Source organism: Mus caroli, unplaced genomic scaffold (genome assembly GCF_978045245.1).
Source record: "Mus caroli unplaced genomic scaffold, Mus_caroli_1 scaffold_6, whole genome shotgun sequence".
In the NCBI taxonomy this organism is placed as follows: Eukaryota; Metazoa; Chordata; class Mammalia; order Rodentia; family Muridae; genus Mus; species Mus caroli.
This window is the reverse complement of record NW_028227261.1, coordinates 143,463,131-143,487,236: the sequence shown is the minus strand read 5'-3', so window position 1 is coordinate 143,487,236 and position 24,106 is coordinate 143,463,131. Positions and strand designations below refer to the sequence as shown.

At 44.5% G+C, this 24,106-nt stretch overlaps 1 protein-coding gene across 6 annotated transcripts in view; it reads right to left on the bottom strand.

Annotated features, from left to right (window-relative positions):
• Esrp1 (epithelial splicing regulatory protein 1) overlaps positions 1-23,320 on the bottom strand; it is a 56,400-nt gene extending 33,080 nt beyond the window's left edge. For 2 of the 6 annotated variants that reach the window (XM_085839499.1, XM_021160316.2), the window contains exons 1-9: positions 22,925-23,317; positions 22,270-22,398; positions 20,977-21,090; positions 15,973-16,087; positions 2,918-3,016; positions 2,741-2,795; positions 1,247-1,357; positions 1,006-1,138; positions 866-908 (exon numbers count right to left, since the gene is read on the bottom strand). In XM_085839499.1, coding sequence (XP_085695625.1) covers positions 866-908; positions 1,006-1,138; positions 1,247-1,357; positions 2,741-2,795; positions 2,918-3,016; positions 15,973-16,087; positions 20,977-21,090; positions 22,270-22,398; positions 22,925-23,056 — 931 coding nt within the window. In that variant the 5' untranslated portion in view covers positions 23,057-23,317. Of the gene's footprint in view, positions 1-865; positions 909-1,005; positions 1,139-1,246; positions 1,358-2,740; positions 2,796-2,917; positions 3,017-15,972; positions 16,088-20,976; positions 21,091-22,269; positions 22,399-22,924 lie in introns of all 6 variants that reach the window. The other 4 variants (XM_021160315.3, XM_021160314.2, XM_021160313.2 and 1 more) reach the window with 4 other exon arrangements.
• Between the last annotated feature and the right edge of the window lie 786 nt (positions 23,321-24,106).

Sequence of the window (24,106 nt, the reverse complement as noted above, 5' to 3'; positions counted from 1 at the left end):
CGAAAAACCAAAAAAAAAAAAAATCAGCTGGGCAGTGGTGTCATACACGCCTTTAATTGCAGAGGCAGAGGCAGGGGAATTCTGGGTTCAAGGCCAGCCTGATCTACAGACTGAGTTCCAGGACAGCTAGGGATACACAGAGAAACCCTGTCTCTGAAAAACAAAAAAACAAACAAAAAAGAAACAAAACAAAGAAACAAAGTACTTTGTGCATCTTAGGTGACTCACTTAAAAACTGGATAAAGATGCTATCTGGGGGGTTAATGTCAATAAAATGTTATGTATGTGGATAATGAAAATGTGTTATGAGACATATTCTAATAAAAACTGAGAAACTAAAAAAGTTTTTACATCTCTTTATTCCTCTATTTATTTCTGCAAATACCACATACCTAAAAACAAATCAGGGCTGTCAAGACGGCTCTGTGACTAGCACTTGCCACACAAGCTGGACAACTTAAGTTCTAGCTTCTAACCCCACAGGACGGTGGAATGGAAAGAGAACTGAATCCATAAAATTACCCCCCAAAAAACAACTACCATGGCTCTGAGCTCTTGCGAGCTCAAAAACTTACGAGAGAAGCCAGAACTAGTTGATGTTTAATAGCCTCAGTCTCCAACAATTCAGATGCAAGAACTACCCTTTCTCTTTATATGTGACTTCACGTGACCCTTTCACCTTTATATGGTCTAATTCTTAATGGCTATGTTACAGTACATTAAATTCACCAGCAGCGTTCGAAGTTTCTTCTCCCTATTTATAGACCAACCCCCACATTTTGCTAGGAAAGAACCATTTATGGTCACAGAAATCAGTGTGTGCTTCAATTTATCAATGAATCTGTACTACGTAAAAGGAACTCACCTCCGGCAATTTTAAGGAAATCTTCGCCTGTTGCTTTGTAAACCTAAGAAAAAATGAGACATTACAACAGGTTCTAAACCAGCTATCATATGCTAATAGGCACCTGGAGAGGTCAGGCATGCTGGGCTGTGAGCACATACCTCAATGTACCGGGTCCCCATGTGATGTTTGTGCCTCTGCAGGGCTAGATCTCTGTGCTCCTCACTTACAAATCTAACCAGAGCTTCTCCGTTCCTCCGGCCCTGAGCATTCAGGCAAAGTGCTGCGCCACCCCTTTCAAAGAAGCAAAACAGATGGCAGGTGAGGCAAACACACACAGAAAAAGAACAGAAAACCCTGTTCTCTTCTGAAACTGAGCAAAACAAAGAGAAGAAAACCAACTTGGCAATATTGAGTCCTTTGAAGAACCTTGCAATATCTTGATCTGAAGATTGCCAGGGCAAACCTCGAGCTCTGACCACTGTGCTGTCATCAATAAGTTCCATCTTGCTGCTGTGAAGGAAACACAACTTCATGTTGCCTGGTTAATGCCCAGCAAGCTGCTTGGCTACATACAAGACCTGCTAAAGACCACAGTGACTTGCAATCCAGAATTCCTCCATACCCTCCCAACTTGTCTGTGGACAGCTCAAAGAATCAATTGCATCACTATAGAATGATGGCTTGCTGTTGGACTAGTACAGCTAACGCATTCAGGAAACCATCTATCAGTTGAATAGCTCCTTCCCTGCTTTAAGTTCAAAACCATCTCAGATCAGTTTACAGAAAGGAAAATTCTCTCGGTACCCTTACAGCCTGACTTAGAAAGAAGGGCTGCCTGGTTTGGTTTGTCTTGGTTTCACTCCTGACTACTTGCAGGTGGCAAAACCAGCCCAAGGCTGACCTTTAATTTGACAACTTCCTACCCTCACCTTCCAACAGGAGCCTGAGCCACCATACGGAGGTCAAGTAGGGGTGGGGTGGGACTTCAACTTTTTGAATCCAGCTTGACAGCAAGGATCAGAATAAAGCTACAATTAACCCCCACAGGGAATGTGAGCATGTGATCAGAAGACTATTAAAGTATCTATCTCCCTCATCAAATGGGAGTGCCAGCAAGCACAGGGTGTTTATGGAAACACTTGGGAGTCTCCATGCCTTAGTGAGTCACTTTCAAATCGCCCAGTATACATTTTGACACCTTTTGATGTTTTGTCTTTCTCCTGTTCATATTTTCAGTCATTTTAGGACATTTTCCTAGTGAGTCACTTTCTCTACAACAGAATGAGAGCTAAAGACTCTCCACTGGCAGAGCTGTCCAAGTTTCTGTTCACCACTAGGTGCCAGGCAATCTTACAACATTCACGACAGTGACCAACAACCAAGTCACACTCCTCCCGAGATGTCCCTGGTGACGAAGTAGATACCGATAGTGTATATACATGACTTACCCCATGAACATTAAGAACGCCTCTAGAGACCCATCTGTGTTATGTGTATGTATACACACCTACACGAATTCATGTGCATCCTGTGCACAGGCTAGAGCGCATTTAATCCCTTTGGACGGCCTGATGTGGGAACAAGCCCCAGGTCCCGTGCTTGAGCAGTAGGCACCCTTAATAAACCATCTTCCCATTCCCTGCGACTTTCCCTTCAGAGAGGGGAGACAGACAAGAAGGCTATAGTAAGAATCACAGACAGAGGATGTCCCTAAGTCAGTGAGTAATTAAAGATGCCAGCACTTCACTAAATTTGAATCTCACATACAAAGCTTGCTTTAAATAACAGATGGCCAAACACTAAGAAGTGGTAGACAGGTTTAATAAAGTTAGGAAATTCTAAGGGGACTTAAATGTTCCAAGAAAGAACGATGAATAGTACTCAGCCACTCACCAAGTGCCACTTTCAAACTTGTAGTTTACTCTCTCTGGATCTGAAAATCTGTGATCTAGAAATGAGAGTATACAGTCATCGTTCTGGCTTCTAGACAGCAAAGCTGTGCAATGTAGTCAAAACCAAGAGTAAAGGGATCGAATCCCAGCACCACACAATCACCACCGTGACACTCACTGTAGGGCTCGGAGATCATTGCTAAAATTATGTTCCCCATGTCTTCAACTTGGGAGGCTCCATATCGGGACACAGAGTCATTCTTCTCAAAGTTCAGGCCTGTGGGGCTGAGTTAAGGAAACATTTGGACAGGTAGAGGAAAGTTACTCTGCTAGGCAGAATTTAAACTTAAAGATGGACAAGATCTTTACCAATCTTAGCATGATTGTTTCTCAGCAGCCAGGAATGCACCCAGTATCGTGCTGCCGCCCCCTCTGCCCTCTTGCAGCAAGTGTCCAAGTCAACCCTGTCCTGGGGCGTTACCAGTAAGAAAGTTTTGGTTTACTTAGGAAATAGCAAATGCATAAAAGCTGTGTGCAATTAGTGTCAAATCAAAGCAAGCAACTAATTAGAACCCTTGATCATTCATTATACACCCAAGGCAATGGCCAGGTAACTAAAGAGATGGCTGTCCATCGAGACCAGGAAGTACTGCAATTCACGCCGCGTAACACCAATGACATCATTTCCATGCTTTGCCTAGAACTTCCCTTCCACAATAGTTTTACAGCCCTGTAGGATATCATATATTTAACAGTAATACATACAAATTCAAGTTCTCTCACAGCCAGTTTTAAAAATAATTCAAGCACTTAGAACCAATGATGTCGTATGTTTTGACATGGTGACCTCACTGTGTTGCTCAGACTGTGTGGACCCTCCCACTGGAGGTTCTAAGAACACAGGTACATACCATGACCAACCTTAATGTAACTTGACAATGTCAGTATTCTCACTGAGTAAACCACAATGTGTATTACGTGTAAATCACAACTAATTTTTTAAGATTTTTAAGTATTTTTAAAATTTGCACTATATCTTATTTGTGTGTGTGGCCTTTCACTCTAAAAACTGCCATTCAGTGTGTGGGAATGTTTATACCACAGCCAGTGTGTGGCAACGAGGACAGTTTTCAGGAGGTGACTCTCCTCGTCTACCACGAGGCTGCCAGAGACTGGACTCAGGTCACCTAGCAGCAGGCTGACCTGCTGAGCCAGCTCACTGGTCCAGACTACATTTTTAACAGCACAACAGGAATCAAAGATAATCCTGTGAGAACGCTCCTTCTCTCTGAGTTTGGAGTACAGGCACTCCTGGGTTGGACTGATGTCGGCCTTATAGCAAACTATTCCCCAGCTGATACATTTCTAAAAATTTATTATACATAAGTACACTGTAGCTCTGTCTTCAGACACACCAGAAGAGGGCATCGGATCCCATTACAGGTGGTTGTGAGCCACCATGTGGTTGCTGGGAATTGAACTTAAGACATCTGGAAGAGCAGACAGTGCTCATAATTGCTGAGCCATCTCTCCATCTCTGTGACAGTTTTTAAAAGTTAAAAGAAAAGTATTAAAAAAACAAAATAGGAAGTAGAACACAATTCAACAATTCAGAGTCTAGTCAGAGTCAATACCACCACTTCTTTTTCATGTCTTTAAAGTCATTTCTCACCCCACAGCCCCCTGCTCGCTCAGTAGAGACAGTTCCCAAGGAATGACTTAACCCCACTAACTTCCGCTTATCTCTAAAGCCAAAGCCATGGCCACCTCATGCTCTGGCTTTGTGTGAAGACTGAGATAAAAACCCCACAACACGAAGCAGACATTTAATAACAGCAGGCTCCACTCCTTCAGACACTTTAGTGCCTACTTTAACCCACGATGGCCAGACATACATTTATGACTGAGAAAAACCTGAACTGTCATGGATAACCACCAATCTCAGATGAAAGATCAAGTCCACACTCTTGCCTCTGCCTTTCCACTGTCCAGAGAGAAAAATAAACATGTGGGGGATTAAGAGGGTCCGCTCCAGCAAATTCGCAAGCAAGACAATAGAAGCCTACTGGGTCAACAGCTCTCATCTGCAGGAGCTGCCACTATGCATGTATGAATCCAAACCATGAAAACACAGAGAAGGACAGCTGCCCTATGAGTTCTAGGGAGTCAGGAAGGGCTACTGAGATCTTTGAAGAATCAAGGAATAGAAAGCAGCCCACTGCACAAGTCAGGGGGCTCAGGCTCAGCACCAACTCCACACATAGGCCCACCTAGTTCACTAAGTGGGAATGGGGTTTCTGTGTAGTGTGTACTGTGTGACTTTCAATAGCATGTTGTCCTCTACCCTCCAGTTATGAAATCTAAAAAAATAACAATAAAAGTGACTGCCGGATAAGGAGCACTGGGGTCATTTAATAGTTCCAACAGCTCCAATGCCACCCTAAGCATCATCCTAGGATAGTCTGGAGACAAGTGGCCAAGACGACACCGCGTAAGGACCAGCATGACAGTAGGTCAATATGGGAGACATAAAATTCCCTGAGCTGACATGTGTGTACCCTCGAAAACCTGGGGAAAAGCGTCCGTTTCCAGCAAAGCTGGTATTGTCTCCTCGAAGGATTTATACAACCAGGACAAGGAATACATTTTAGACCATCTAGTCATTGGTGCACTTCTTACTACAGGGGCAGACAGAGCCAATGTTAACCACACCCTAACTTTCCATCTTCAAAGAGAAGACTACCAACGGAGGTTTGTAGAAACAGATAGTAAAAAAGATTATTCTGCTCAAATTATACATTTTTCTTGTCTACAGTAAACCACTCATCTTGATTCCTTTGCCAATTTAGCCCAGAGTGACTGACAACCCAGCACCTTCCTACCTGCTCCAGGCCAGTCAGCGACATCCTAGGAAACTGATCAATTGTATCACAGTTCCTGAGCGTGGACAGCACCGCCCTTGATGCAGTTAACTCATCCTCAACTTTTGGTTCTGCTCCAGGAATGGGAAGATGAAGCCAACAGTGTGTCCTCAGAGTTCTCATGGCCTACAGGGAGCCACTTGCAACAGGAACGATTCACTGTAGGCGATTCACTGTAGGCGTTAGGTAGAAAATCCAGGTGCTAAAGACAAAGGGTATGCAGCTCCTACCCTGAGGTCTGCTGGGGATACCGCTGTGCAGAGCTGCAGGCTGTCACCAGGCTAGGGGGCTCTCCTCCCTGAGAGGCCACAAGGACCAGCCCCACACCCACCCACTTTCATCACGTGCGCAAAGGCCATTGATAAGAGACGGATTCACAGCTTTCCTTTTATGCACAGATTTAACATTTGTTTGTTTGAGACAAGACTTACTTGTGTAGTTCTGGTCTAGAACTTTAAATCACACTAGCCTTGAACTCTCAATTCCTCTGCCTCCTGAGTGCTGGGATGGAAGACATAAACCACCACATTCAACTAAGTTTGGTCTCTTTTCTCTGTGTGTGTGTGTCTGTCTGTGTCTGCGTGTGCATGTATGTATACACAGGGATAAATAAAGTCATTTCCTTCACTATTCACACTAGCCCATCATCATCAACACCAACAATATGAAGAAGCTAGGATTCAGAGATGGTCTCCAGCTCGGTTTTTCAATTGTAGGTAAAGGAACTGGAATTGTAACAGCTACACTTGGACCAAATACACAAGTTCCTGCTCTAAGCTAGAAAGCTTTGCTCAATCTGTTTTACTTTCAGCAATATTTTGAGAAAAAAAAAATACTGAATTTATAAGTCAAGGAGAGAGATGAAAAGTAAAAATGCAAAGTCTCCTTTTTGTGATGAAACAAATTTGCAGCTAAAGAATCATTTTACTAAATTCTCATTTTTAATTAAGAATGCGTCACTGGCTTTTGGCTTGCGCGGTTCTATACAATACATACCACCATATTTCCCATTGTGCTACCAGCAGTTCAAAGTTGTAACAACTTTCACAAGTCACTGGACCTGCTACATGCCCAAGCCCTGTCTTTACACGTGTGTGTACACACATACCCTTACATATGCTCAATCCGTTTCCTTACCAGAACTGAACACAGATAAGAAAGGGAAGGCATCTCTTGTTCTTTGTGCACGTTTGGACTACACACTGCTGAGTTCCGTCCCCAGCCCTAGGGGTTTTCCTAATGCTTTAGCACCAGTACTTTCCTACATCAAGGCCTATTACATTTTGGAATACTTGCTGCTACAACTGGTGCGAAGAGAAGGTGCGAGGAGCCTGTACCTCCTGGTTTACTGCAAGGCTGGATCTGTAACTTACTCAACTGTGCCCTGGGGCAGCCACAACAGCCCAGACAGGCTCAGCCAGTTTTACAAACCAGAAATGCCAGGAGGGAATAAAGAAGAATACAGCCTAGCTCAGTGGGAACAAGAACCCACATTTCAGGCTATACTGAACAAAGTATCATCCATAAAGAGGGTGGGACAAGTAGGTGAAGCTGTCTGGACGACATGAGCCTTTCGTTTATCACCACCTTTGGTGAGACAAGCTTAGCCCCATAAAGCTCATCTCTACTAGCTTACACTGACAAACTTCTTCCCTTACTGCCAGAAAATGGACACACTTCCAATGCATTTACTTGCCACATGTAAACAACCCCTCTTCTGAAGCTACGGCTTTAGCTTGTATCTAAGACAATCACACAGAACACAGAAAATATATTAGAAAAAATAAGTCTCATAATTATATCCCAGCAGACATTCTCCATCAAAGTCCTGCCCAAGACTCCTCAGAAGACAGTGCTGTTACCTCCCTATTGTATGTACAGGCTAACACAAATATTATGTTGCCAGACATGAACACACCCATGGTACTGAAAAAGGAGGAGCCATCAGGTAGCACATAGTAGGAGTACATCAATAACTAACATTCCCACAAGTATAGGGAAAAGGATGAAGAAGAAAATAGCAGGCACTGTGTATGCTTTTTCAAAATAACATACAGGGCTGGAGAGATGGCTCAGAGATTAAGAGCACTGGCTGCTCTTCCGGGGGTGTGTGTGGGGGGGGGGGCACAGTTTGGTTCCCAGTTGACAGGGAGGCTCACAAACGGACTGTAACTCCAGTCTGAGAAATCAGGCTTTTTTTTTTTTTTTTTTTTTTCCGGAACCACACGAAAGTGGTAGACAGAAAGACAGACACACACACGCGCGCGTGCACGTGCACAAAGCAAAAAACCCATACACATTTTTAAAAGAAAAAGAAAGAAAAAAGCAGGTCTGGGCTAAGATGTAACTCAGTTGGTAGGGCACTTGCCTAGGCAGCATGAGGTCATGGATTTATAAATGCTACATAAATGCTACAAAACAAGCAGGAACATTTGGGATGCAGAGTCTTGGAAGAGAGTCATAAGTCCATCACATAGCACGTTTGAGGCCAGCTGGGACTACATGAGACCCTGTCTTTCACACATACACAACTAAAAGGGTACCATGCCAGGCAGTAGTGGCACACACCTTTAATCTCAGCACTCAAGAGGCAGAGGTAGAGACAGCTTGGTCTACAGGCTGAGCTCCAGGACAGTCAGGGCAACAAAGGGAAACCCTGTCTCAAAAGAAAAAAGAAAAGAAAAAAGCCATAGCAGCAAACTCTCTTATACTAGAAATATGCTGGGTAAAATATTCAAATTCTTAGCTTGATTTCATTTACACTTTTCAAGGGGAAAAAAGATCCCTATGTAACAAACCCAACTTCCTGGAGGTATTAGCATAATGAAGGGCCAAGTAAAGGAATTTCAAACCCACCAGATGAGTCAGATGCAACCTACATGCAGTTAAGATATAGGTAGGTACAAGCCAACAAAACAAGTGGCGGCTCACATCTGAACCTTAGCTACGTGGAAGGCAGAAAATGCAAACTCGTGAGGCCACACTGTCAATCTCATGTGTGTACACATATATATTATGTATAATATACTTACAACTTATACACAAGTGATGTATAATTTATATATTTATATGCATTACACACACACACACCCCTATATATCCAATTAGTGTTGCTAGAGGGCCTCCTAAATAACAATTATCTGAGAATTCTCACTAAGGTTTTCTTGTGACTGCACATAGTCCCATGTGACTACAGAGGTGAGGATGGCCCTGAACTCCTGACTTTCCTGCCCCCACTTCTCTCATGCTGGAATTAGTATGTGCATCACCACATAAACACCTGGTTTACACAGTGGTGTTGATGAACATCAGTTACTAAAACCAGGGCTTCCTAGGTGCTAGACAAGCATCTGAGCTACATCAAAAGGAGAGAATACTTCTAGAATTAAAATAAGTCATACAAAATTTACCTGTGTGCTAGCTGGAAGCCAGCAGTTACTTCCAGTTCCTTAACGTATTACAGACCACAAGGCAATGTGTCTGATCACCTGGTTCACACTGTGCAGACGGGATGCCAAAGATAATTCCCCCCCCCCCCCCCCCGGTAACAAGGCTGTCTACCAGAGCATGCCTTAACTGTGCACTTGAGGACATTTTCAATCCTTTTCATATGACTTAGTGCCTACAAGGAACAGTCAGTGCGCTTTCAGCCATCTTTTAAATTGGGTAGTGGCTTGAGTCATTACAATGGTCTTGTTCAATTAATCATGAAACCTCACGCAGAAATGTGCCACAATCACCGAGTATTTTACAGAAGAAGAAAGACACGTTAACAAGGCCATTCACCTGAACTAACAGGTACCCGAAGCTTTCAAAGTTCTCTAGCCAGTGTCACACAGGTTGCAAACTTTATGTGGAAAACGGTTCCAACAGATTTTTCAATCACTAAGTCCATTTTAAAGCTGTTTGTGGTGCTGGTGAGATGGCTCAGTGGTTAAGAGCACTGACTGCTCTTCCAAAGGTCCTGAGTTCAAATCCCAGCAACCACATGATGGCTTACAACCATCCATAACAAAAATCTGATGTCCTCTTCTGGAGTGTCTGAAGACAGCTACAGTGTACACACATATAATAAATAAATCTTTTTTTAAAAAAAGAAGCTGTTTGCAGCTAGCTGTGTTATCTCTTCTGATAGTCCCAATAGCCTAGGAAGAAGCCGTCACAGCGGCCAGGCACTAGATACTGTGGTCACATGCTCCCTGACATTACTCTTTCCAAGTCTTCCCTACTCTAACACAAGGAAACCGAGGCTGATGACTGCCAACGCTTAACTCTAATACATTAGACCTTAGACTTCATGCTTTGTTTTCATTTTTAGACTCAGAGTTTCTGTGTGTAGCCCTGCCTGACTTCGAACTCAGAGATCTGCCTGCCTCTGCCTCCCAAGTGCTGAGACTAAGGGCATCCATCACCACCATCCAGGCTAGAGCTCATGTTTTAAGCACTATGCTACAGCATTTCGTCTTTAACCTACGGGAAAAACAGGCTATCATGCACAGCCATCAAGAGGCAGCAAAGAACAGAGCCAACCCATATCAGCCTAGAGACCACACACTAGCGCTGAGTGGAGACTCACAATTTTACTATCACCTTACGACTGAAAGGCTTCCCTGCTATAAGCTCAAAGAAGCACCACAGTACAAAAGCAGGCAAGGTTCTTCAGAAGGACAAGTGATCACAGGTATATAATCTGCCAGATGTGGCGGTGCACGGACTCAAACCCCAGCACTGGGAAGACAGATGCAAGCAGATCTCGGTGAGTTCCAGGTCAGCCTGCTCTATATTCTAGGCTAGCCAAACGTACAGTAAGTCCTTGTCTCAACAAAAGAAAATTCTTTCTCAAAATAAGGACATTTGTACCTGATAGATCAGAGCCTCTCACTTATGAAACACCTTTATGTTGTTGGGCTGGGCATGATGGCAGAGCCAGGTGGATCTGTGAGTTCAAGGACATCCTAGTCTACAAAACAGGTACTAGGACAGCCAGAGCTAAACAGAAAAACTCTGTTTTTAGCTGCCACCCCTTGCCCCCAAAAAACCTTGCCCTTCAGTTTTCTGGTTGCACAGTGGGGCAACATCCTTTCGGCACTAAACGTCACAGAACGTCCTTCTGTGAGGCTACTAAAGCAACAGGTAACCGAGTTTTGATATTTTCTTGTGTATGGATGTGAATGCCAGGCTTTCAAATCAGGGCCTCGCATACTCTATCACTAAGTCTTATCCTGGCCCTAAGTGTCCTTTCTTTCACATGCTCGTTACATTAGACTATCAAAAGTAAGTCCTTTAATAAAGGTTTGACAATAAAAGTAAATATGTATTACTGTCCATCTTCACTAATGAGAATAATTAGTTCACGAGTAACAAGATGCAGGGACCTTCACTCCCCGCACTGTGGAGCAGAGGCAGCTGGATCTCTGTGAGTTTGAGGCCAGTGTGCTCTACTTATCAAGTTCCACCACAGCCAGGGCTACAGACGTATATGTCTTAATATACGTCTTAAACAACATTTGTCAAAAACAACAAAAAAAAGCAAAACAAAACAAAACAAAACAAAAAAGCTTCAGAAGTTAGAAGGAAATAATTCAATTTCAGGGATTTAAAAAAAGCAGCTATTTTATTTTAGTAAATGAATAAAAATCACTTATACAAATAGCTCTGTAACCAAAATGTCAATAGAAAATAGCTATTTTTTTCTTCAAGGAATCTGATATAATTTCCTTTTAAAAAACAAAGGAAACAAAACCAGACAAGCTCCACCCCCATGATCCTCTCCCCAGGTCGCCTGATAGCATGCCTTGCAATGCACAGTTCACCTGACAGATAAGGCCTTTCCAGGCAGCATTGTGTAACTCACACACGGCTAGCACACCTGCAGCTGGAATTACTCTAGAAGCCTAAACCAAGACTAGAAATAGTTTCAGAGCAGACACAAAAAATGGTGGTGGGGAAAGCACCGAATCGGAGCAGCACTCACACAGTTCCTAAGCCCCGTTCCTCACAGCAGCCATCCGTTCTCCTGTCTGAAGCATGCCGAGTCCACAAAGCTTTCACTTAGGAGCACAAAGCCAGGCAAGCTGAGGTCCCACTCTACAGAGTGGCAGGCACTCAAGACCCAGTTAGTTACGAAACTTCATCAATACCTTTAGCTTCCTTTTCCACCATAAAAACCCCAACACTGGGACTGGGGCAGGGGCAGAGGCACTGGGTGATAAAAGATTTGCACAGAAAATGCTAGAATTCTCATTTTTTCCATCTTCCATAAGTACCTTGAAAAACCACACACTCGCAAGTTCTACAAAGTCACTTTCTCTACCAAAATCAAAAAAAGGGAAAAGAAAGGAAAACCTGTCACACACAAAAGTGCATGAAGACAAAGCAATTGCAGCTGTAAAATCCAACCCAGTCTTCACAATTCTCAGTACTTAGCCCAAATGAACTAAAAATGCATTTCTCCCCACAGTCATGTACAATGGTACTTACTTAGAGCAACTTTATTCTTAACTGTCACAAGTGGGTACCAACCAAGTCTTCAGTAGGAGAGTAAATGACCTGTGCTCTATCCAGGTAATACTGTGCAACACCAAAAGGAGATGAACAGCCAGGCGGTGGCACCATTAGTTCCACACTTGGGAGGCAGAAAGACCTCTGTAAGCTAAAGGCCAGCCTGGTCTACTAGAGTTCCAAGACAACCAGGGCTACACAGAGAAACCCTGTCTCGAAAAACAAAAACAAAACGAAGGGAGGAAGGGAGGGAGGGGAAAGGAGCTGAACTTTTAAACCATGAAAATAAATCCAAGCACCTTAGACATGTATGATTGGGTTTTAAAAGCCAATCTGAAGAGACTGTTGCTATTTCACTCTGACCACCTGATTACAAGACTTCCTGGGAAAGTCAGAAGCACAGGGGCAGGAAATCACTCTATACTGTGTTTTCTGATGAGCCCCCCCCCAACCCCGGGAGGGGGTGCGACTGGGGACACATCATCGTACATGTGCCATGGCCTCTAATGTAAACTGAGGGTAATACAGCAAAGCCAACTAAGGCAGGGGTGGGGATCTCATGGACAATCAGAACTTTCTGCTCAATTTGCTCTGATCTAAAATTATTCTTTAAAAAAAAAAAAAAAAAAAAAGATCTGTGACTGGGTGTGATGGCTCGTGCATATAACTTTTTTTTTTTCTTTTTTTTTTTGAGACAGGGTTTCTCTGCATAGCCCTGACTGTCCTGGAACTCACTTTGTAGACCAGGCTGGCCTTGAACTCAGAAATCCGCCTACCTCCGCCTCCAGAGTGCTGGGATTAAAGGCATGCGCCACCACGCCCGGCTCGTGCATATAACCTTAACACCCAAAGGGAAGCGGTGGCGAAGTAGGATTGCCAAGTTCCCAGCAAGCCTATATACCACAGAGCAAGTCCCCATTTCAAAACAAAACAAAAACAGTACTGGGAATTACATTTTAATTAGATATAAAATGAAGAAATTCTCCTAACACAGTACCACAGCCATTGGCGTTCCAAACAAATCTACATCTCTTCTATACTTGCATTTCAAAAAAAAACAAAAAAACAAAAACAAAACAGAAAAACAAAAATCAGGCTGGGCAGGGAGGTGCACACCTATAATGCTGGCACTTACAAGTGGGGGCAGGAGGGGCAGGAGATCACCCTTGCTGACACAGAAAGTTCTAGGTCAGCTTGGACTACATGAAACTCACTGGAAAAACTAGAAAGATTTAAGAATAATGCAACTTTGTGAACAGTGAGAAAGTAAGTATGCCAACCTGGACACTCTGTTACCAGCGGGCAGACACGCTCACACTCTCTATCATCGGACGAAACCATCAAGTGTATTTAATGCCTATCTTCATGTTTCCAAAGTTCAGAACCATTTCCATATTAACAAGGAACTAACAAGTGGTTTAAAAGAGCGCAGCTCTTCAGCTCACACATGCTCAGACAGATGGACACGGCCGATACTCAGAGTCTGAACCTTTCCTTTGACCTCTAAGGTAGGTTAGGCAGTCTGGTCACAGAAATAACAATTTTTCTGAATAGAAAGATTGATTATTTCAGCAGGAATGAAAGGTAAAAGCCTGTGCTAAGAAGAGTCAATAGCATTTCTAAAATAGTAAAGGGGGGAAAAACATTAATCAAAACATTTAAAGTTAAGAGTCCATTTTTTGTTTGTTGTTTAAAGGCAGGGGTTCCATCAGCCCAGACCAGCCTGAAGCTTGCTACACTCCACCAAGGATCCCCTGGCACCTCTGGCTCCAGCTCTGTTTTTAATCAGATGCATTGCTAAACCACCATGAGTTCTCCTTCCAATGTCAAGAATTAATGTATGTAGGAGGAAGCCCATCCTGATGCAGTCACAGTTTATCCATTTACTTATTTCTGATTTTTATCACCATGCACTTGAAGAAGAGCTGCCAACATACGATTACATAAGTAGAGTTAGCGGGGACAGCAGGCCAAAGTGCTGGCGAATCTCCCTCCCCAGCCGTCTCGGTATCCCTCCCCAGAGGTCAGCTACTAAAGCATGCTGGGAAGCAGCAGAGAGCAAGGAAGCAACCCAAGTACCACAGCCCTCACCTCACCTCACCTCAGCCTCATCAGAGGCCAAGAAAACCGACGGAAGGATTTCTCTGCATTGCCAACTATCTGAGAAAACTAAAAATGCCTTCTTCACATAGAGGACCTCACACATATAGCAACAGACACTTTACCAATACGATGAGAGTACCACCTGAACCCAGTGTTACAGATGGTTGAGAGCCAACCCCTATAGATGCTGGATGCGGAGAACAGAAGAGCTCTTAACTACTGAGCCATCACTCCACAGCCCATGACCCCCTAAAGTGGCTTTCAAGGAGAAATCTAACCCAGCTTCCCTTCTGATATACTAATACATGACTATTTACTAGTACATTAAAGACATTTCATAGATATAAGACAATAGGTCCTTCATGGTACAAGACTTCTATAAGCATCAAGACAATTTAACAATATATGAAGCATCCACTATACTATTTTCCTAGCAAGTGGCACACTCCTTCAATCTCAGCACTTAGGAGGCAGAGTCAGGTGGATCTATGAGATTGAGGCCAGCTTGATCTACATAGTGAGTTCTAGCCAGGACAACCAAAACTATATAGTGAGACCTTGTCTTGAAAAAAATTAAACAGTAAAAATAAACTAAAAATATTATCTTTTTTTTTTTTTTGGTTTTTCGAGACAGGGTTTCTCTGTGTAGCCCTGGCTGTCCTGGCACTCACTTTGTAGACCAGGCTGGCCTCGAACTCAGAAATCCGCCTGCCTCTGCCTCCCGAGTGCTGGGATTAAAGGCGTGCGTCACCACGCCCAGCTATATTATCTTTTATAAGCAAATATGTTCAAAACAACAGGTTCTCCTCTCCCAATTTTTTGAGACAGTCACCACTATGTCTGGCACAGTCCCTGTTTTACCATGCCCCCAAATATCTTACCATATTCCCAAGATCAGGTTGGTATATACTTAAAAAAGTAAGGTTTAAGAGAGCACCCAGAGCCGGGCGTGGTGGCGCACGCCTTTAATCCCAGCACTTGGAAGGCGGAGGCAGAGCCAGAGCCAGGCGAATTTCTGAGTTTGAGGCCAGCCTGGTCTACAGAGTGAGTTCCAGGACAGCCAGGGCTACACAGAGAAACACTGTCTCGAGGAAAAAAAAAAAAAGAGCACCCAGTACTTCAAAACAAAAATCTTACCTAATGTAAAGAACCAAAAATAGACCCTAAGACCAAAACAATCAGGCACAAGTTCCACTGGGATCTGTAGACAAGTGAAGTGTTCATATTTTATCTAACCTACCAAATAAATGTGTGCATCTTTCTACACACACACACACACACACACACACACACACACACACACACACACACGATATACGCGAATACTTATCATCGGAACAGAAACACCTCACATACATAAAGCCGTAGGCTCAGGTACCTGATCCAGCCCAGCTGGTCAGGGACTACTCTGCAGTATTGTCACTTCTTCCTCACACAGCACACGTCACATTTGGCAGGAACACTTTGACCCACACACTGACACTTCAAGGCATTTTTCTTGAGGCAGGTCCTGTGGCTAACACCTTTAATTCTAGCACTGGGTAGGCCTGAGGCAGAGGGATACCTGTAAGTCTGAAGGCAGCCTCCTTCCACTACCTGAGTTCCAGGCCAGACCAAGTTCTGTCTCCAAAACTTAAAAAACAAACAGAAAGGAAAGGAAAGTGCAAGGCTGAGACACGAAGCACTCTTAGGTGAACTGAAAGGATACTCTCTGTCATTGCTGCGACATCCAGCTTGTCGATGTCAGGAGAGCCGGGGCAACACTTCTTGAATTCTTTCCGAAGATCGAAAAAGGAATAGAAGCACTCAGGCAGTAACACATTCTGAGGGAGGATAAGGCAGAGGTTGTTAACTAGGTGAGTCTGGTCCACGTTTCTCTAGTAACCAGGAGCCTTAGGGTAGAATATAGTTAACATTTTACCACAGTTGTTAGAAATATTAAATTCAATGTGGCCTGGCTTTACTTTTAATCCTTGGCCACCAATATTGCCTTAAATCCTAGAGCAGTTTCACAAAAGCCATCTCATTTTAACAGAACTCATTTTAACATGGTCACTATGCCTTCTGATTAAGCCATTTCTTGTTTTCTGTGCATGTTTCTATTTGTCTGCAGTTGTACCAGGTGTGTGTGTGGGTTCTCACAAAAGCCTCTGATCAAGAGCTGCAGAAACTGTGGGTTATCAGACGTGAGAGTAGGGAACCCATCTGCACCCTCTGCTGACTGCTGAGCCCTCCCCCTCCCCACACTCAAACCCTCTCCGAAGTTGTTACATATCAGGACTACCATGCTCTTAGTCATTTTGTCACAGACCTTTCCCGGCCATAATCATTTTAGACATTCTGTGTTTTCAGGTATCTGTTTTTACAGAGATAAACTTAGACTAAGATTATTTATGCATTTATTTATTTATTTATTTTGGTTTTTCGAGACAGGGTTTCTCTGTATAGCCCTGGCTGTCCTGGAACTCACTTGGTAGACCAGGGTAGCCTTGAACTCAGAAATCCGCCTCTGCCTCCCAAGTGCTGGAATTAAAGGCATGCGCCACCACGCCCTGCTAGACTAAGATTAAATGGGAAGATTTTGTAGTTCTAACTAATGTTGAATCCCAGTAATATGTATATTTGATAATAAAATTAGAAAACAGTAGTAGTACCTATGTTTTTTTTTTTTTTTTTGGGAAAAGATTAGTTTTGTGCCAAATTATAGTTCCATATGGTTTTTTGCTCATTATTCTGGCTATATCTGAAAATTCACATTGTATTTTAAAGATAAGCATCGTAAGGTTAGAAAAAGAACTCAGTGTTTAAAAGCACTTGTTCAGTTCCAAGCATCCCCACGATAGCTCATGATCACTTGTAACTTCAGGCCCAGGGAGTCTGATACCTACCTCTGGTCTCCACAGGCATGCATACACATGGCACACATAATCCACACGGGCAAAACACCAATACATATTTTAAAAATAGAGATATAAATCTTAAAAAGAAAAAAAAAATCCCACAAGCTGGTAAGGTAACTCAGTGGGTAGAACACTCACTGCTTCAGTCTGATGACTTGAGTTTGATCCCTGGAAGCCACATAACAGCAGAAGGAGAAAATGGACCCCACAAGCTATCCCCTGATCTCAACAGGCACAACGTGGCACACTAGCGACAGAGACAGTTATAAAAATTCTAAAACAAGAAGGCATCCCAACAACCAGATAAGGGAGAGACTGCACAGAACTCTGCAGGCAGAGACTAGAGAGCTGTGAGCCCACAGCCAGCCGGAGTTTACACACAGAGACTGTCTCAAAAGTCACGCTAAAGAATGTAAGTCAGTGGCAGACAGCCTGCAAGCTTGTGCAGCCTCTAGGTGTTCAGCTCCTGAATAGACCACGAAGAAAAGGAGCTTTAAGTCAAAGCAAAGAGAAGTAGTTCGCATTCTCAGCTCTGAGCACCACGTCTGGCTGGTAAAGATCACTGTGCTAAAAAAACTGGTTTGGGATTTTTTGTTCATGTTTTGTATTTTTTTTCCTTAAAGTTTCCTTGTACATAGGCTGAACAAGCCTTGGAGTTTTTTAAGGTTTTTTGAGATAGCCCCACGAGCAAGCTGGCCTCAAACTAAGGGCTCTACCTGCCTCTGCCCCCTAAGTGCTGGAACTAAAGTTATGTGCCACCACACTTCTGATTCTCACCCCGGGGCACTCCCCTTGAATGTGCCCCCACACCTAGTTTTATGCAGGCTGGGGGTTGAACCCAGGATATCAAATACTCTATTATCTATTATCTATGTAAATCCTCAGCCCCAAAAGGTAATTCCTGGCTTCTGTTTCTGTTTGAAATACTATAGAACATGACCCCAGACTGGCTCTGAACTTATATTCTGGCTCATCCTAAGTACTGGTATTACAGACAAACATCACCATTCTTGGCTAAAAATAATTTTTGACAAGACCGAATTTAGGTTCCCCACCCCCTTTTTTACATACTTGGTGGGTGGAGCACACACATGCCACTGAATGAATGTGGAGGTCATAGGGGAAAGTCAGTGTCTTTCTTCTACCATGTGGGTCTCGAGACTGAAGTCCATCTAGCTTGCACGCAAACATCTTTACCTGCTGAGCCATTTCTAGCCCTAGATGTTTTAAAATTTTTTTCAAAATAGTTTGTGTTCATTAACTTGAAAATTCAATTTACTGTTTTAAAAAGAAAAAAGGAATTGTGTTTTTTTAATTTTTAAAAATTTTATATGTATTTTTCCTTCATGTATGTATGTACAGCTTGGTTAGGCTTGGTGCCCAGGGACTGTAAGCAGGCACTGGATCCTGTGCAACAGGAGTTACATAGATTTCAGATTATGTAGAATCAAGTGTATGATTGTGAGCCAGCCACCATGGGGGTGCACTGGAGACCAAACCCAGGTTCTTCTCAAGAGCAGCAAGTGCTCCTAACTGCTGAGCACTCTTTCCAGTCAGGAAGTACATGTTCTGAATGTTTGCCAAACATACAGTAACATAGTCTTTAGCCGATTCTATTCAGTATGATTTTCTCAAATTGTACCTGAAGTCAGAATTATCAAACCTTGGTAACAGATTTGAAGAACTACATAAACCACGAGTACCCACAATGCCCTATGGTCATGACAATCTATAGCAATAATTCACACAGTAGGAGAACATTAGTTTAAATCACTATTCCCATTTAAAATACTTAGCATTTATTTTATAAATATATTGACATCACACTAAATGAAACAGCAGACTAAGCAGGTTTGTATAAACATGCTGCTTGCAAAGGCAGTGCTTCCCTACATAAGCCTGGAGAATATATAATATGCTAAAGTCAGGGAAAACTCCGTGAGGCTTTTCTTCCATGTTTTATCATTTTGTGTGTAAAATGAATATATATAATTTGTATTATGCCATTTCTTCTAGTTTTTTATATTTAATTTATCTTAATAGAAATGGATCAGGAAGCTACCTTAATTTTTCTCTATAAATTTTCTGGAATGCAATGCTATCCTTCCAAAAAAAATAATATAAGAAACTGCTGGGAACAGAGTAACCAGTAGTAACCCAGCACCTGAAACAAAATGAAGCAGGGGCTGGAGAGATGGTTCAGTGGTAGAGCACTGACTGCTCTTCCAGAGGTCCTAACTTCAAATCCCAGCAACCACATGGTGGCTTACAACCATCTGTAATGGGATCTGATGCCCTCTTTCTGGTGTGCCTCATATATATATATATATATATATATATATATATATATATATATGCACACACACACAAATATATAATCTTAAAAAAAAGAAAGAAAAAGAAAAAATGAAGCAGGGAGCTTTTGAGTAAATGGTCATCTTAGATATTAGCTAGCCTGGGCTATAAGGCCACCTCAAAAAATTGGGACTATTTCCCTTTTGCAAAGGAATTAATTCTTGGCCCTTCTTTTATGACTTGGGGGTTGGTAGGGACTCCTCCTTTGTACTTCTGACTTTGTGACACAGTTACCAGTATACCACCCCATGACATCAACTGGTTACTAGATTCCTTTAAAAGCAATGATTGACCTTCAAGGTGGAGGACCTGGCGACCCTCCTACAGACACTTTTCAAATGATTATATATTTAACTAACTTACCAGCTTTCCTTACTTTAGAGATGAAGGCAGACAAGCCAGAAGTAACAACCTGCCCATGCTGTCTGTTCTCTCTACCAACTTTCTGAGCTTCACAGTGCCCTGAACATAGCCTATCTTTTCAACCTTGGTGCCTACCTACTGGAGTGCAGGACACAACTAATTGGAGTTGTTAATAGGAACTACATTAGCACAAATTGGCTTCACTGGTGAGCTATCTAAGCTCTTCATTATCCTTCAGAAATATTCTTCCCAGAAGAGATCTGAAAAAATTGCATAATTTTTTTTCTACATGTTAGTAAAGATGACCCCAACTGAAACAAGGTGTCAGTGCACCCCTGTAATCTCAGCACAGAGATGAGGCAGGAATGCCATGAATTTGAAGCTAGCCTGGGCTCCAGATTGAGACCTTATCTCAAAAAATTCACTCATATACACAAGTAAATAAGAATTTTAAAATTTGGTTTTGAACATTTACTTGCAATCCAAGGGAAGTGTTCTAAAACATTTTACTACTTATGTCGGCCGTTGTTCCTTAAGCAGTCTTAAAAATATTTAAATGTTTACAAGTTTTTTACTCTTTGAAGGATAAAGCCATTTCACATTAAGGGAATTATCACAATTCGGTAAAATATCAGCCTTTTCTGCTTTAAATGACAGAAATTCAAACTTTTATTAGCTTTGGAAAATAGAGGCTGTAGAGCTGGAAACAAAGAAAATGTTTTAAATCGCCAAAGGATACCTGTAAGTTACTCCTTTCCCAGACATCTCCATGAAGTGTGCTAAAATAGACATAGTGATGTTAACCCTTAAGCTCCAGCACTCAGCTACACATCTGCAGTTTCCTCACTTCGAAGTACAGCAACATCAAGCTCACTAACACTTTGTAACTGTTACCATCCTTTTGATTCAGAACATTTTAATTTTTTCCAAAAGGAAAATCTGCACTATTACACAACTAACTCCCTACTTTGACTTCTTTAAAAGCAGGGTAATTTGAATGAAAATACACCTGTCTTTCCAGAAGCCAGAACAGACTGAGTTAGTTTGTTTCTCAGAGAGCATCCACCTGCTTTTCCAGAACCCAGCACTCTTACCTTCTTGGAAGCCTCGGGATGCAAGATCTGCCTGATGTGAAGCTGCCCGTCAGTACAGAGACAGAAGGAAGTCCCTAGCCCAATGTTCAGTTCATTGCTCACTGACTGGTTAAACTGCAAGAACAAGAGACACACGAGGGATGCAACGAAAGCAGAATTTACAAGCACACCAAAGTGGCCCAACTTGAAGATAACCAAAGAAAAACCCCTCCTGAAGACTGAGGCAGGACACCAGGGTAATACCACAATACCCTTTCCCCAGGAGCCTCCTCCTCCCACCCAGGCAAGGGAGCTTTCCAGCCAATCTGCAGTTTTTGTTCGGGAGTTGAAGTCACTTCCCAGCAGCCCCGAAATTCAGGATGAGACTAATTGGGTCACTTTTAACAGATTGCTTTCAGATTACGTCATATTATAGTATTACTTTTTCAATGTTTCAGGTTTAAGGAATACATATCCGATAAACAGGCGGGGTAATGAATAAGCAGAATTCTGTAAGGCGGCTGGTTATCACCTTTAGAAAATACTCTAGAAATAAAATACTCTAAAATCATTCCTTTAACTGGAAACTGGTGTGCTGCGGCGGAGGCTGGGAGAACGCAGAGCTCATTTGCCGCACAGGTGTTGAGACCCGCCCTATTCCGGAGTCTAGCAACCGTCAGCACCCAGAGCAGTCAGTTTTTAGGTCACCTCAATTTCAACCGGGGATCCCGCCAGCTCCAAGATGACCCAACAAACAGCCCCACAGGTCTGTACATGCAACCACTCCATGGGATCCCAATCAAGGCACTAAAGAAGTAATGAGGAAGCTAAGCTTTTGGAAATTGGCTAAAATCAGGCGGGCACTCAGGTGCAAACCAAATTACAGCCATAGCTAGCATTAGCGCGGTATGACTGAGGGTCTACCCCTCTACAGCACTGCGCCTCCAACCCCAGGCGAGCTCCACACCCAGACCCAGAGACTGAATGAGCTTGGAGCTGGCACTGAAACTTCGCTGGCGGCCCGTGAGGTAAACCTCGCGCGGCTGATTCTCCTGCCCAAAGAACTACTCAGGGGGTATCAGAAGCTCGAGCCAATCTCAATCGCGAGACCCTTGGGGGCCGGGAAGTCAAGCACCGCAGCCCTCCCCCGCCCCCCGGCCGGACTCCCACACACAAGGCTGGGAACCTCGCCACCCCACCCCAGAAACAAGCAGAGGCCGCCCCACGAGGGCGTGGAGCCGCAGGGTTGGGTCGGGTCGAGTATGGGGGCCACCTGGATGGGGGTGGGCGGCGTGGCCTGGCCAAAACTGTCACCTGTCGGAGGGCTTGGTCCAGCTGCGGCGCGGAAGACAGGTTTTCGGCGTCTATTTTAGTTTCTTCTTTACAATCCTCTGTCAGTTCCAACTGATCCGGTCTAACTAGTACTTCGTGAAGCTGTCCCACCTCGGGGGATAAGGGGTAGAAAATAAGGGGTCGGTTTCCCTCCTTTTCAATTTGAAAATCCTTCCTCCTCCCAGGCTTTTCCTGGACGGCTCGAGCTCTACAGGCACCTAACAGCAGAATCAAAGCTCCCTAGACACCCAGGGATCTGGTCGCCCCACCCCCACCCTACCCGGATCAAGTCGCCCAGGCCGAGGAGGGGACCCTAGCGCCCCGGGAACCACCAGCCTGGCATAGGCGTTCTGCGACCCGCAGAGAACGCGGCTCGGCAGCGAGAGGCCTTTTTCTACCTGAGCCAGGTTTCGGAAGACTTAAACGGCTCCAAGGTGGTTGGCCAACAGGTTTGGTTCTGCTATGGATTCTCTAGGCCTCGGGGCCCCGCTTCATAAACGTGCAACCACTTAAAGAAAAGTGAAGAAAAGAAAGAAAAGGAAAGGAAAGGAAAAAGAAACCGACTACCCTTTCTCCAACTTTCTGCAATAAAGTTGTTGCCCCGACTCCTCGTTTGGACCAGAACATTGTAAAGTACCTTCTTGTTGGCCAAATCCACGACTTTCCATAACAGCAGGATCAGCTCCTTCTCATCCGAACCCAGCTTGGCTCCGGTGGCCCCAGCAGTGATCCCAAAAAGCACCACCAAGTAATCCGGAGACGCCGTCATGACGATAGGTGGGGAGGGGGAGGAGGGGGGCCGGGAGGCGGCGAGGTGGGGTTGGAAGTGAGAACGAGAAAACCTGTGCTAAAACCCTCTTCCAAGAGAAAAAGAAAGCGCCCACCCCCCTCCTCGAGGCCGCCAGGGCAAAAGGCGGTAACCTGCCACCCAAGCCCACACCTGGCCGGCGCTCCACACCCTGGGCAGGAAGGGGGGTGGAAGGAGGGAAGAGCAGGCCTGCCCTTTTTGTATCCAATTGCTGGTGCGTCTAAGAAAAAACCCAGGAGCCGGGCTGCACCCCCGGGAGGCGCGCGCAATGGCTGAAAGCTTTTCTGTTTTGGGATGTGGCTCTACCTGCCCGCCCCTTTTCCCCCCCTCCCCCACGTGGTGCAGGTAAGAGACACCTGGCGGCGCCCGCCCATTGGCTCCTTCAAACCACGACGTGGCAGCGGTGGGAGGGGGGCTGGGGGAGGGAGAGGAGAGGGCGGGAGACAAAGGCTGGATGAATGGGGAAGCAAGGGCTGGGGGAAGGGGAGGGAAAGAGAGAGGCGGGGAAGAGCTACTTGTCACCAGGAGGGTAGCCAAGGCCAGACCAGGGGGAGGGGGGCGCGACGGCGAGAAGGGTCTCTGCTCGAGGACGCAGCGTTGAGGGATTTGGAGGGTTGGCTTGGCCGGGGGTGGAGTGGGGGGTGAGGGGGGTGGAGGAGAAGCTGAGGGGTCGCGCGAAAGACCAAGGTGCCTAAAGGTAGAAGAAGGCCAGAGGTGAGGCCCAGGGCGCGGCGCGTGGGAGGGACCGGTCTACTGCTGCCCGGGAAGCTGGTGCGGGCAATTGCGGAACCGGGCAAACGCCGCTCCTGAGCCCAGCACACCTTTCTGAGCAAACAGCCGGAGGCGGGTGTCCTGCTGGCCCTGCCCCTCACGGCGCGGGAGGCTGGCATTCGCTCTCTCCACCTCGGGGCGAGCCTCCGCCCCCACCCCCGAGCCGCAGAACCCGACGCTCGGCTGGCTAGGCAGGTCCTGGGATGCAATCACAGCCCTCGAAGCAGCTGGGGAACCTCG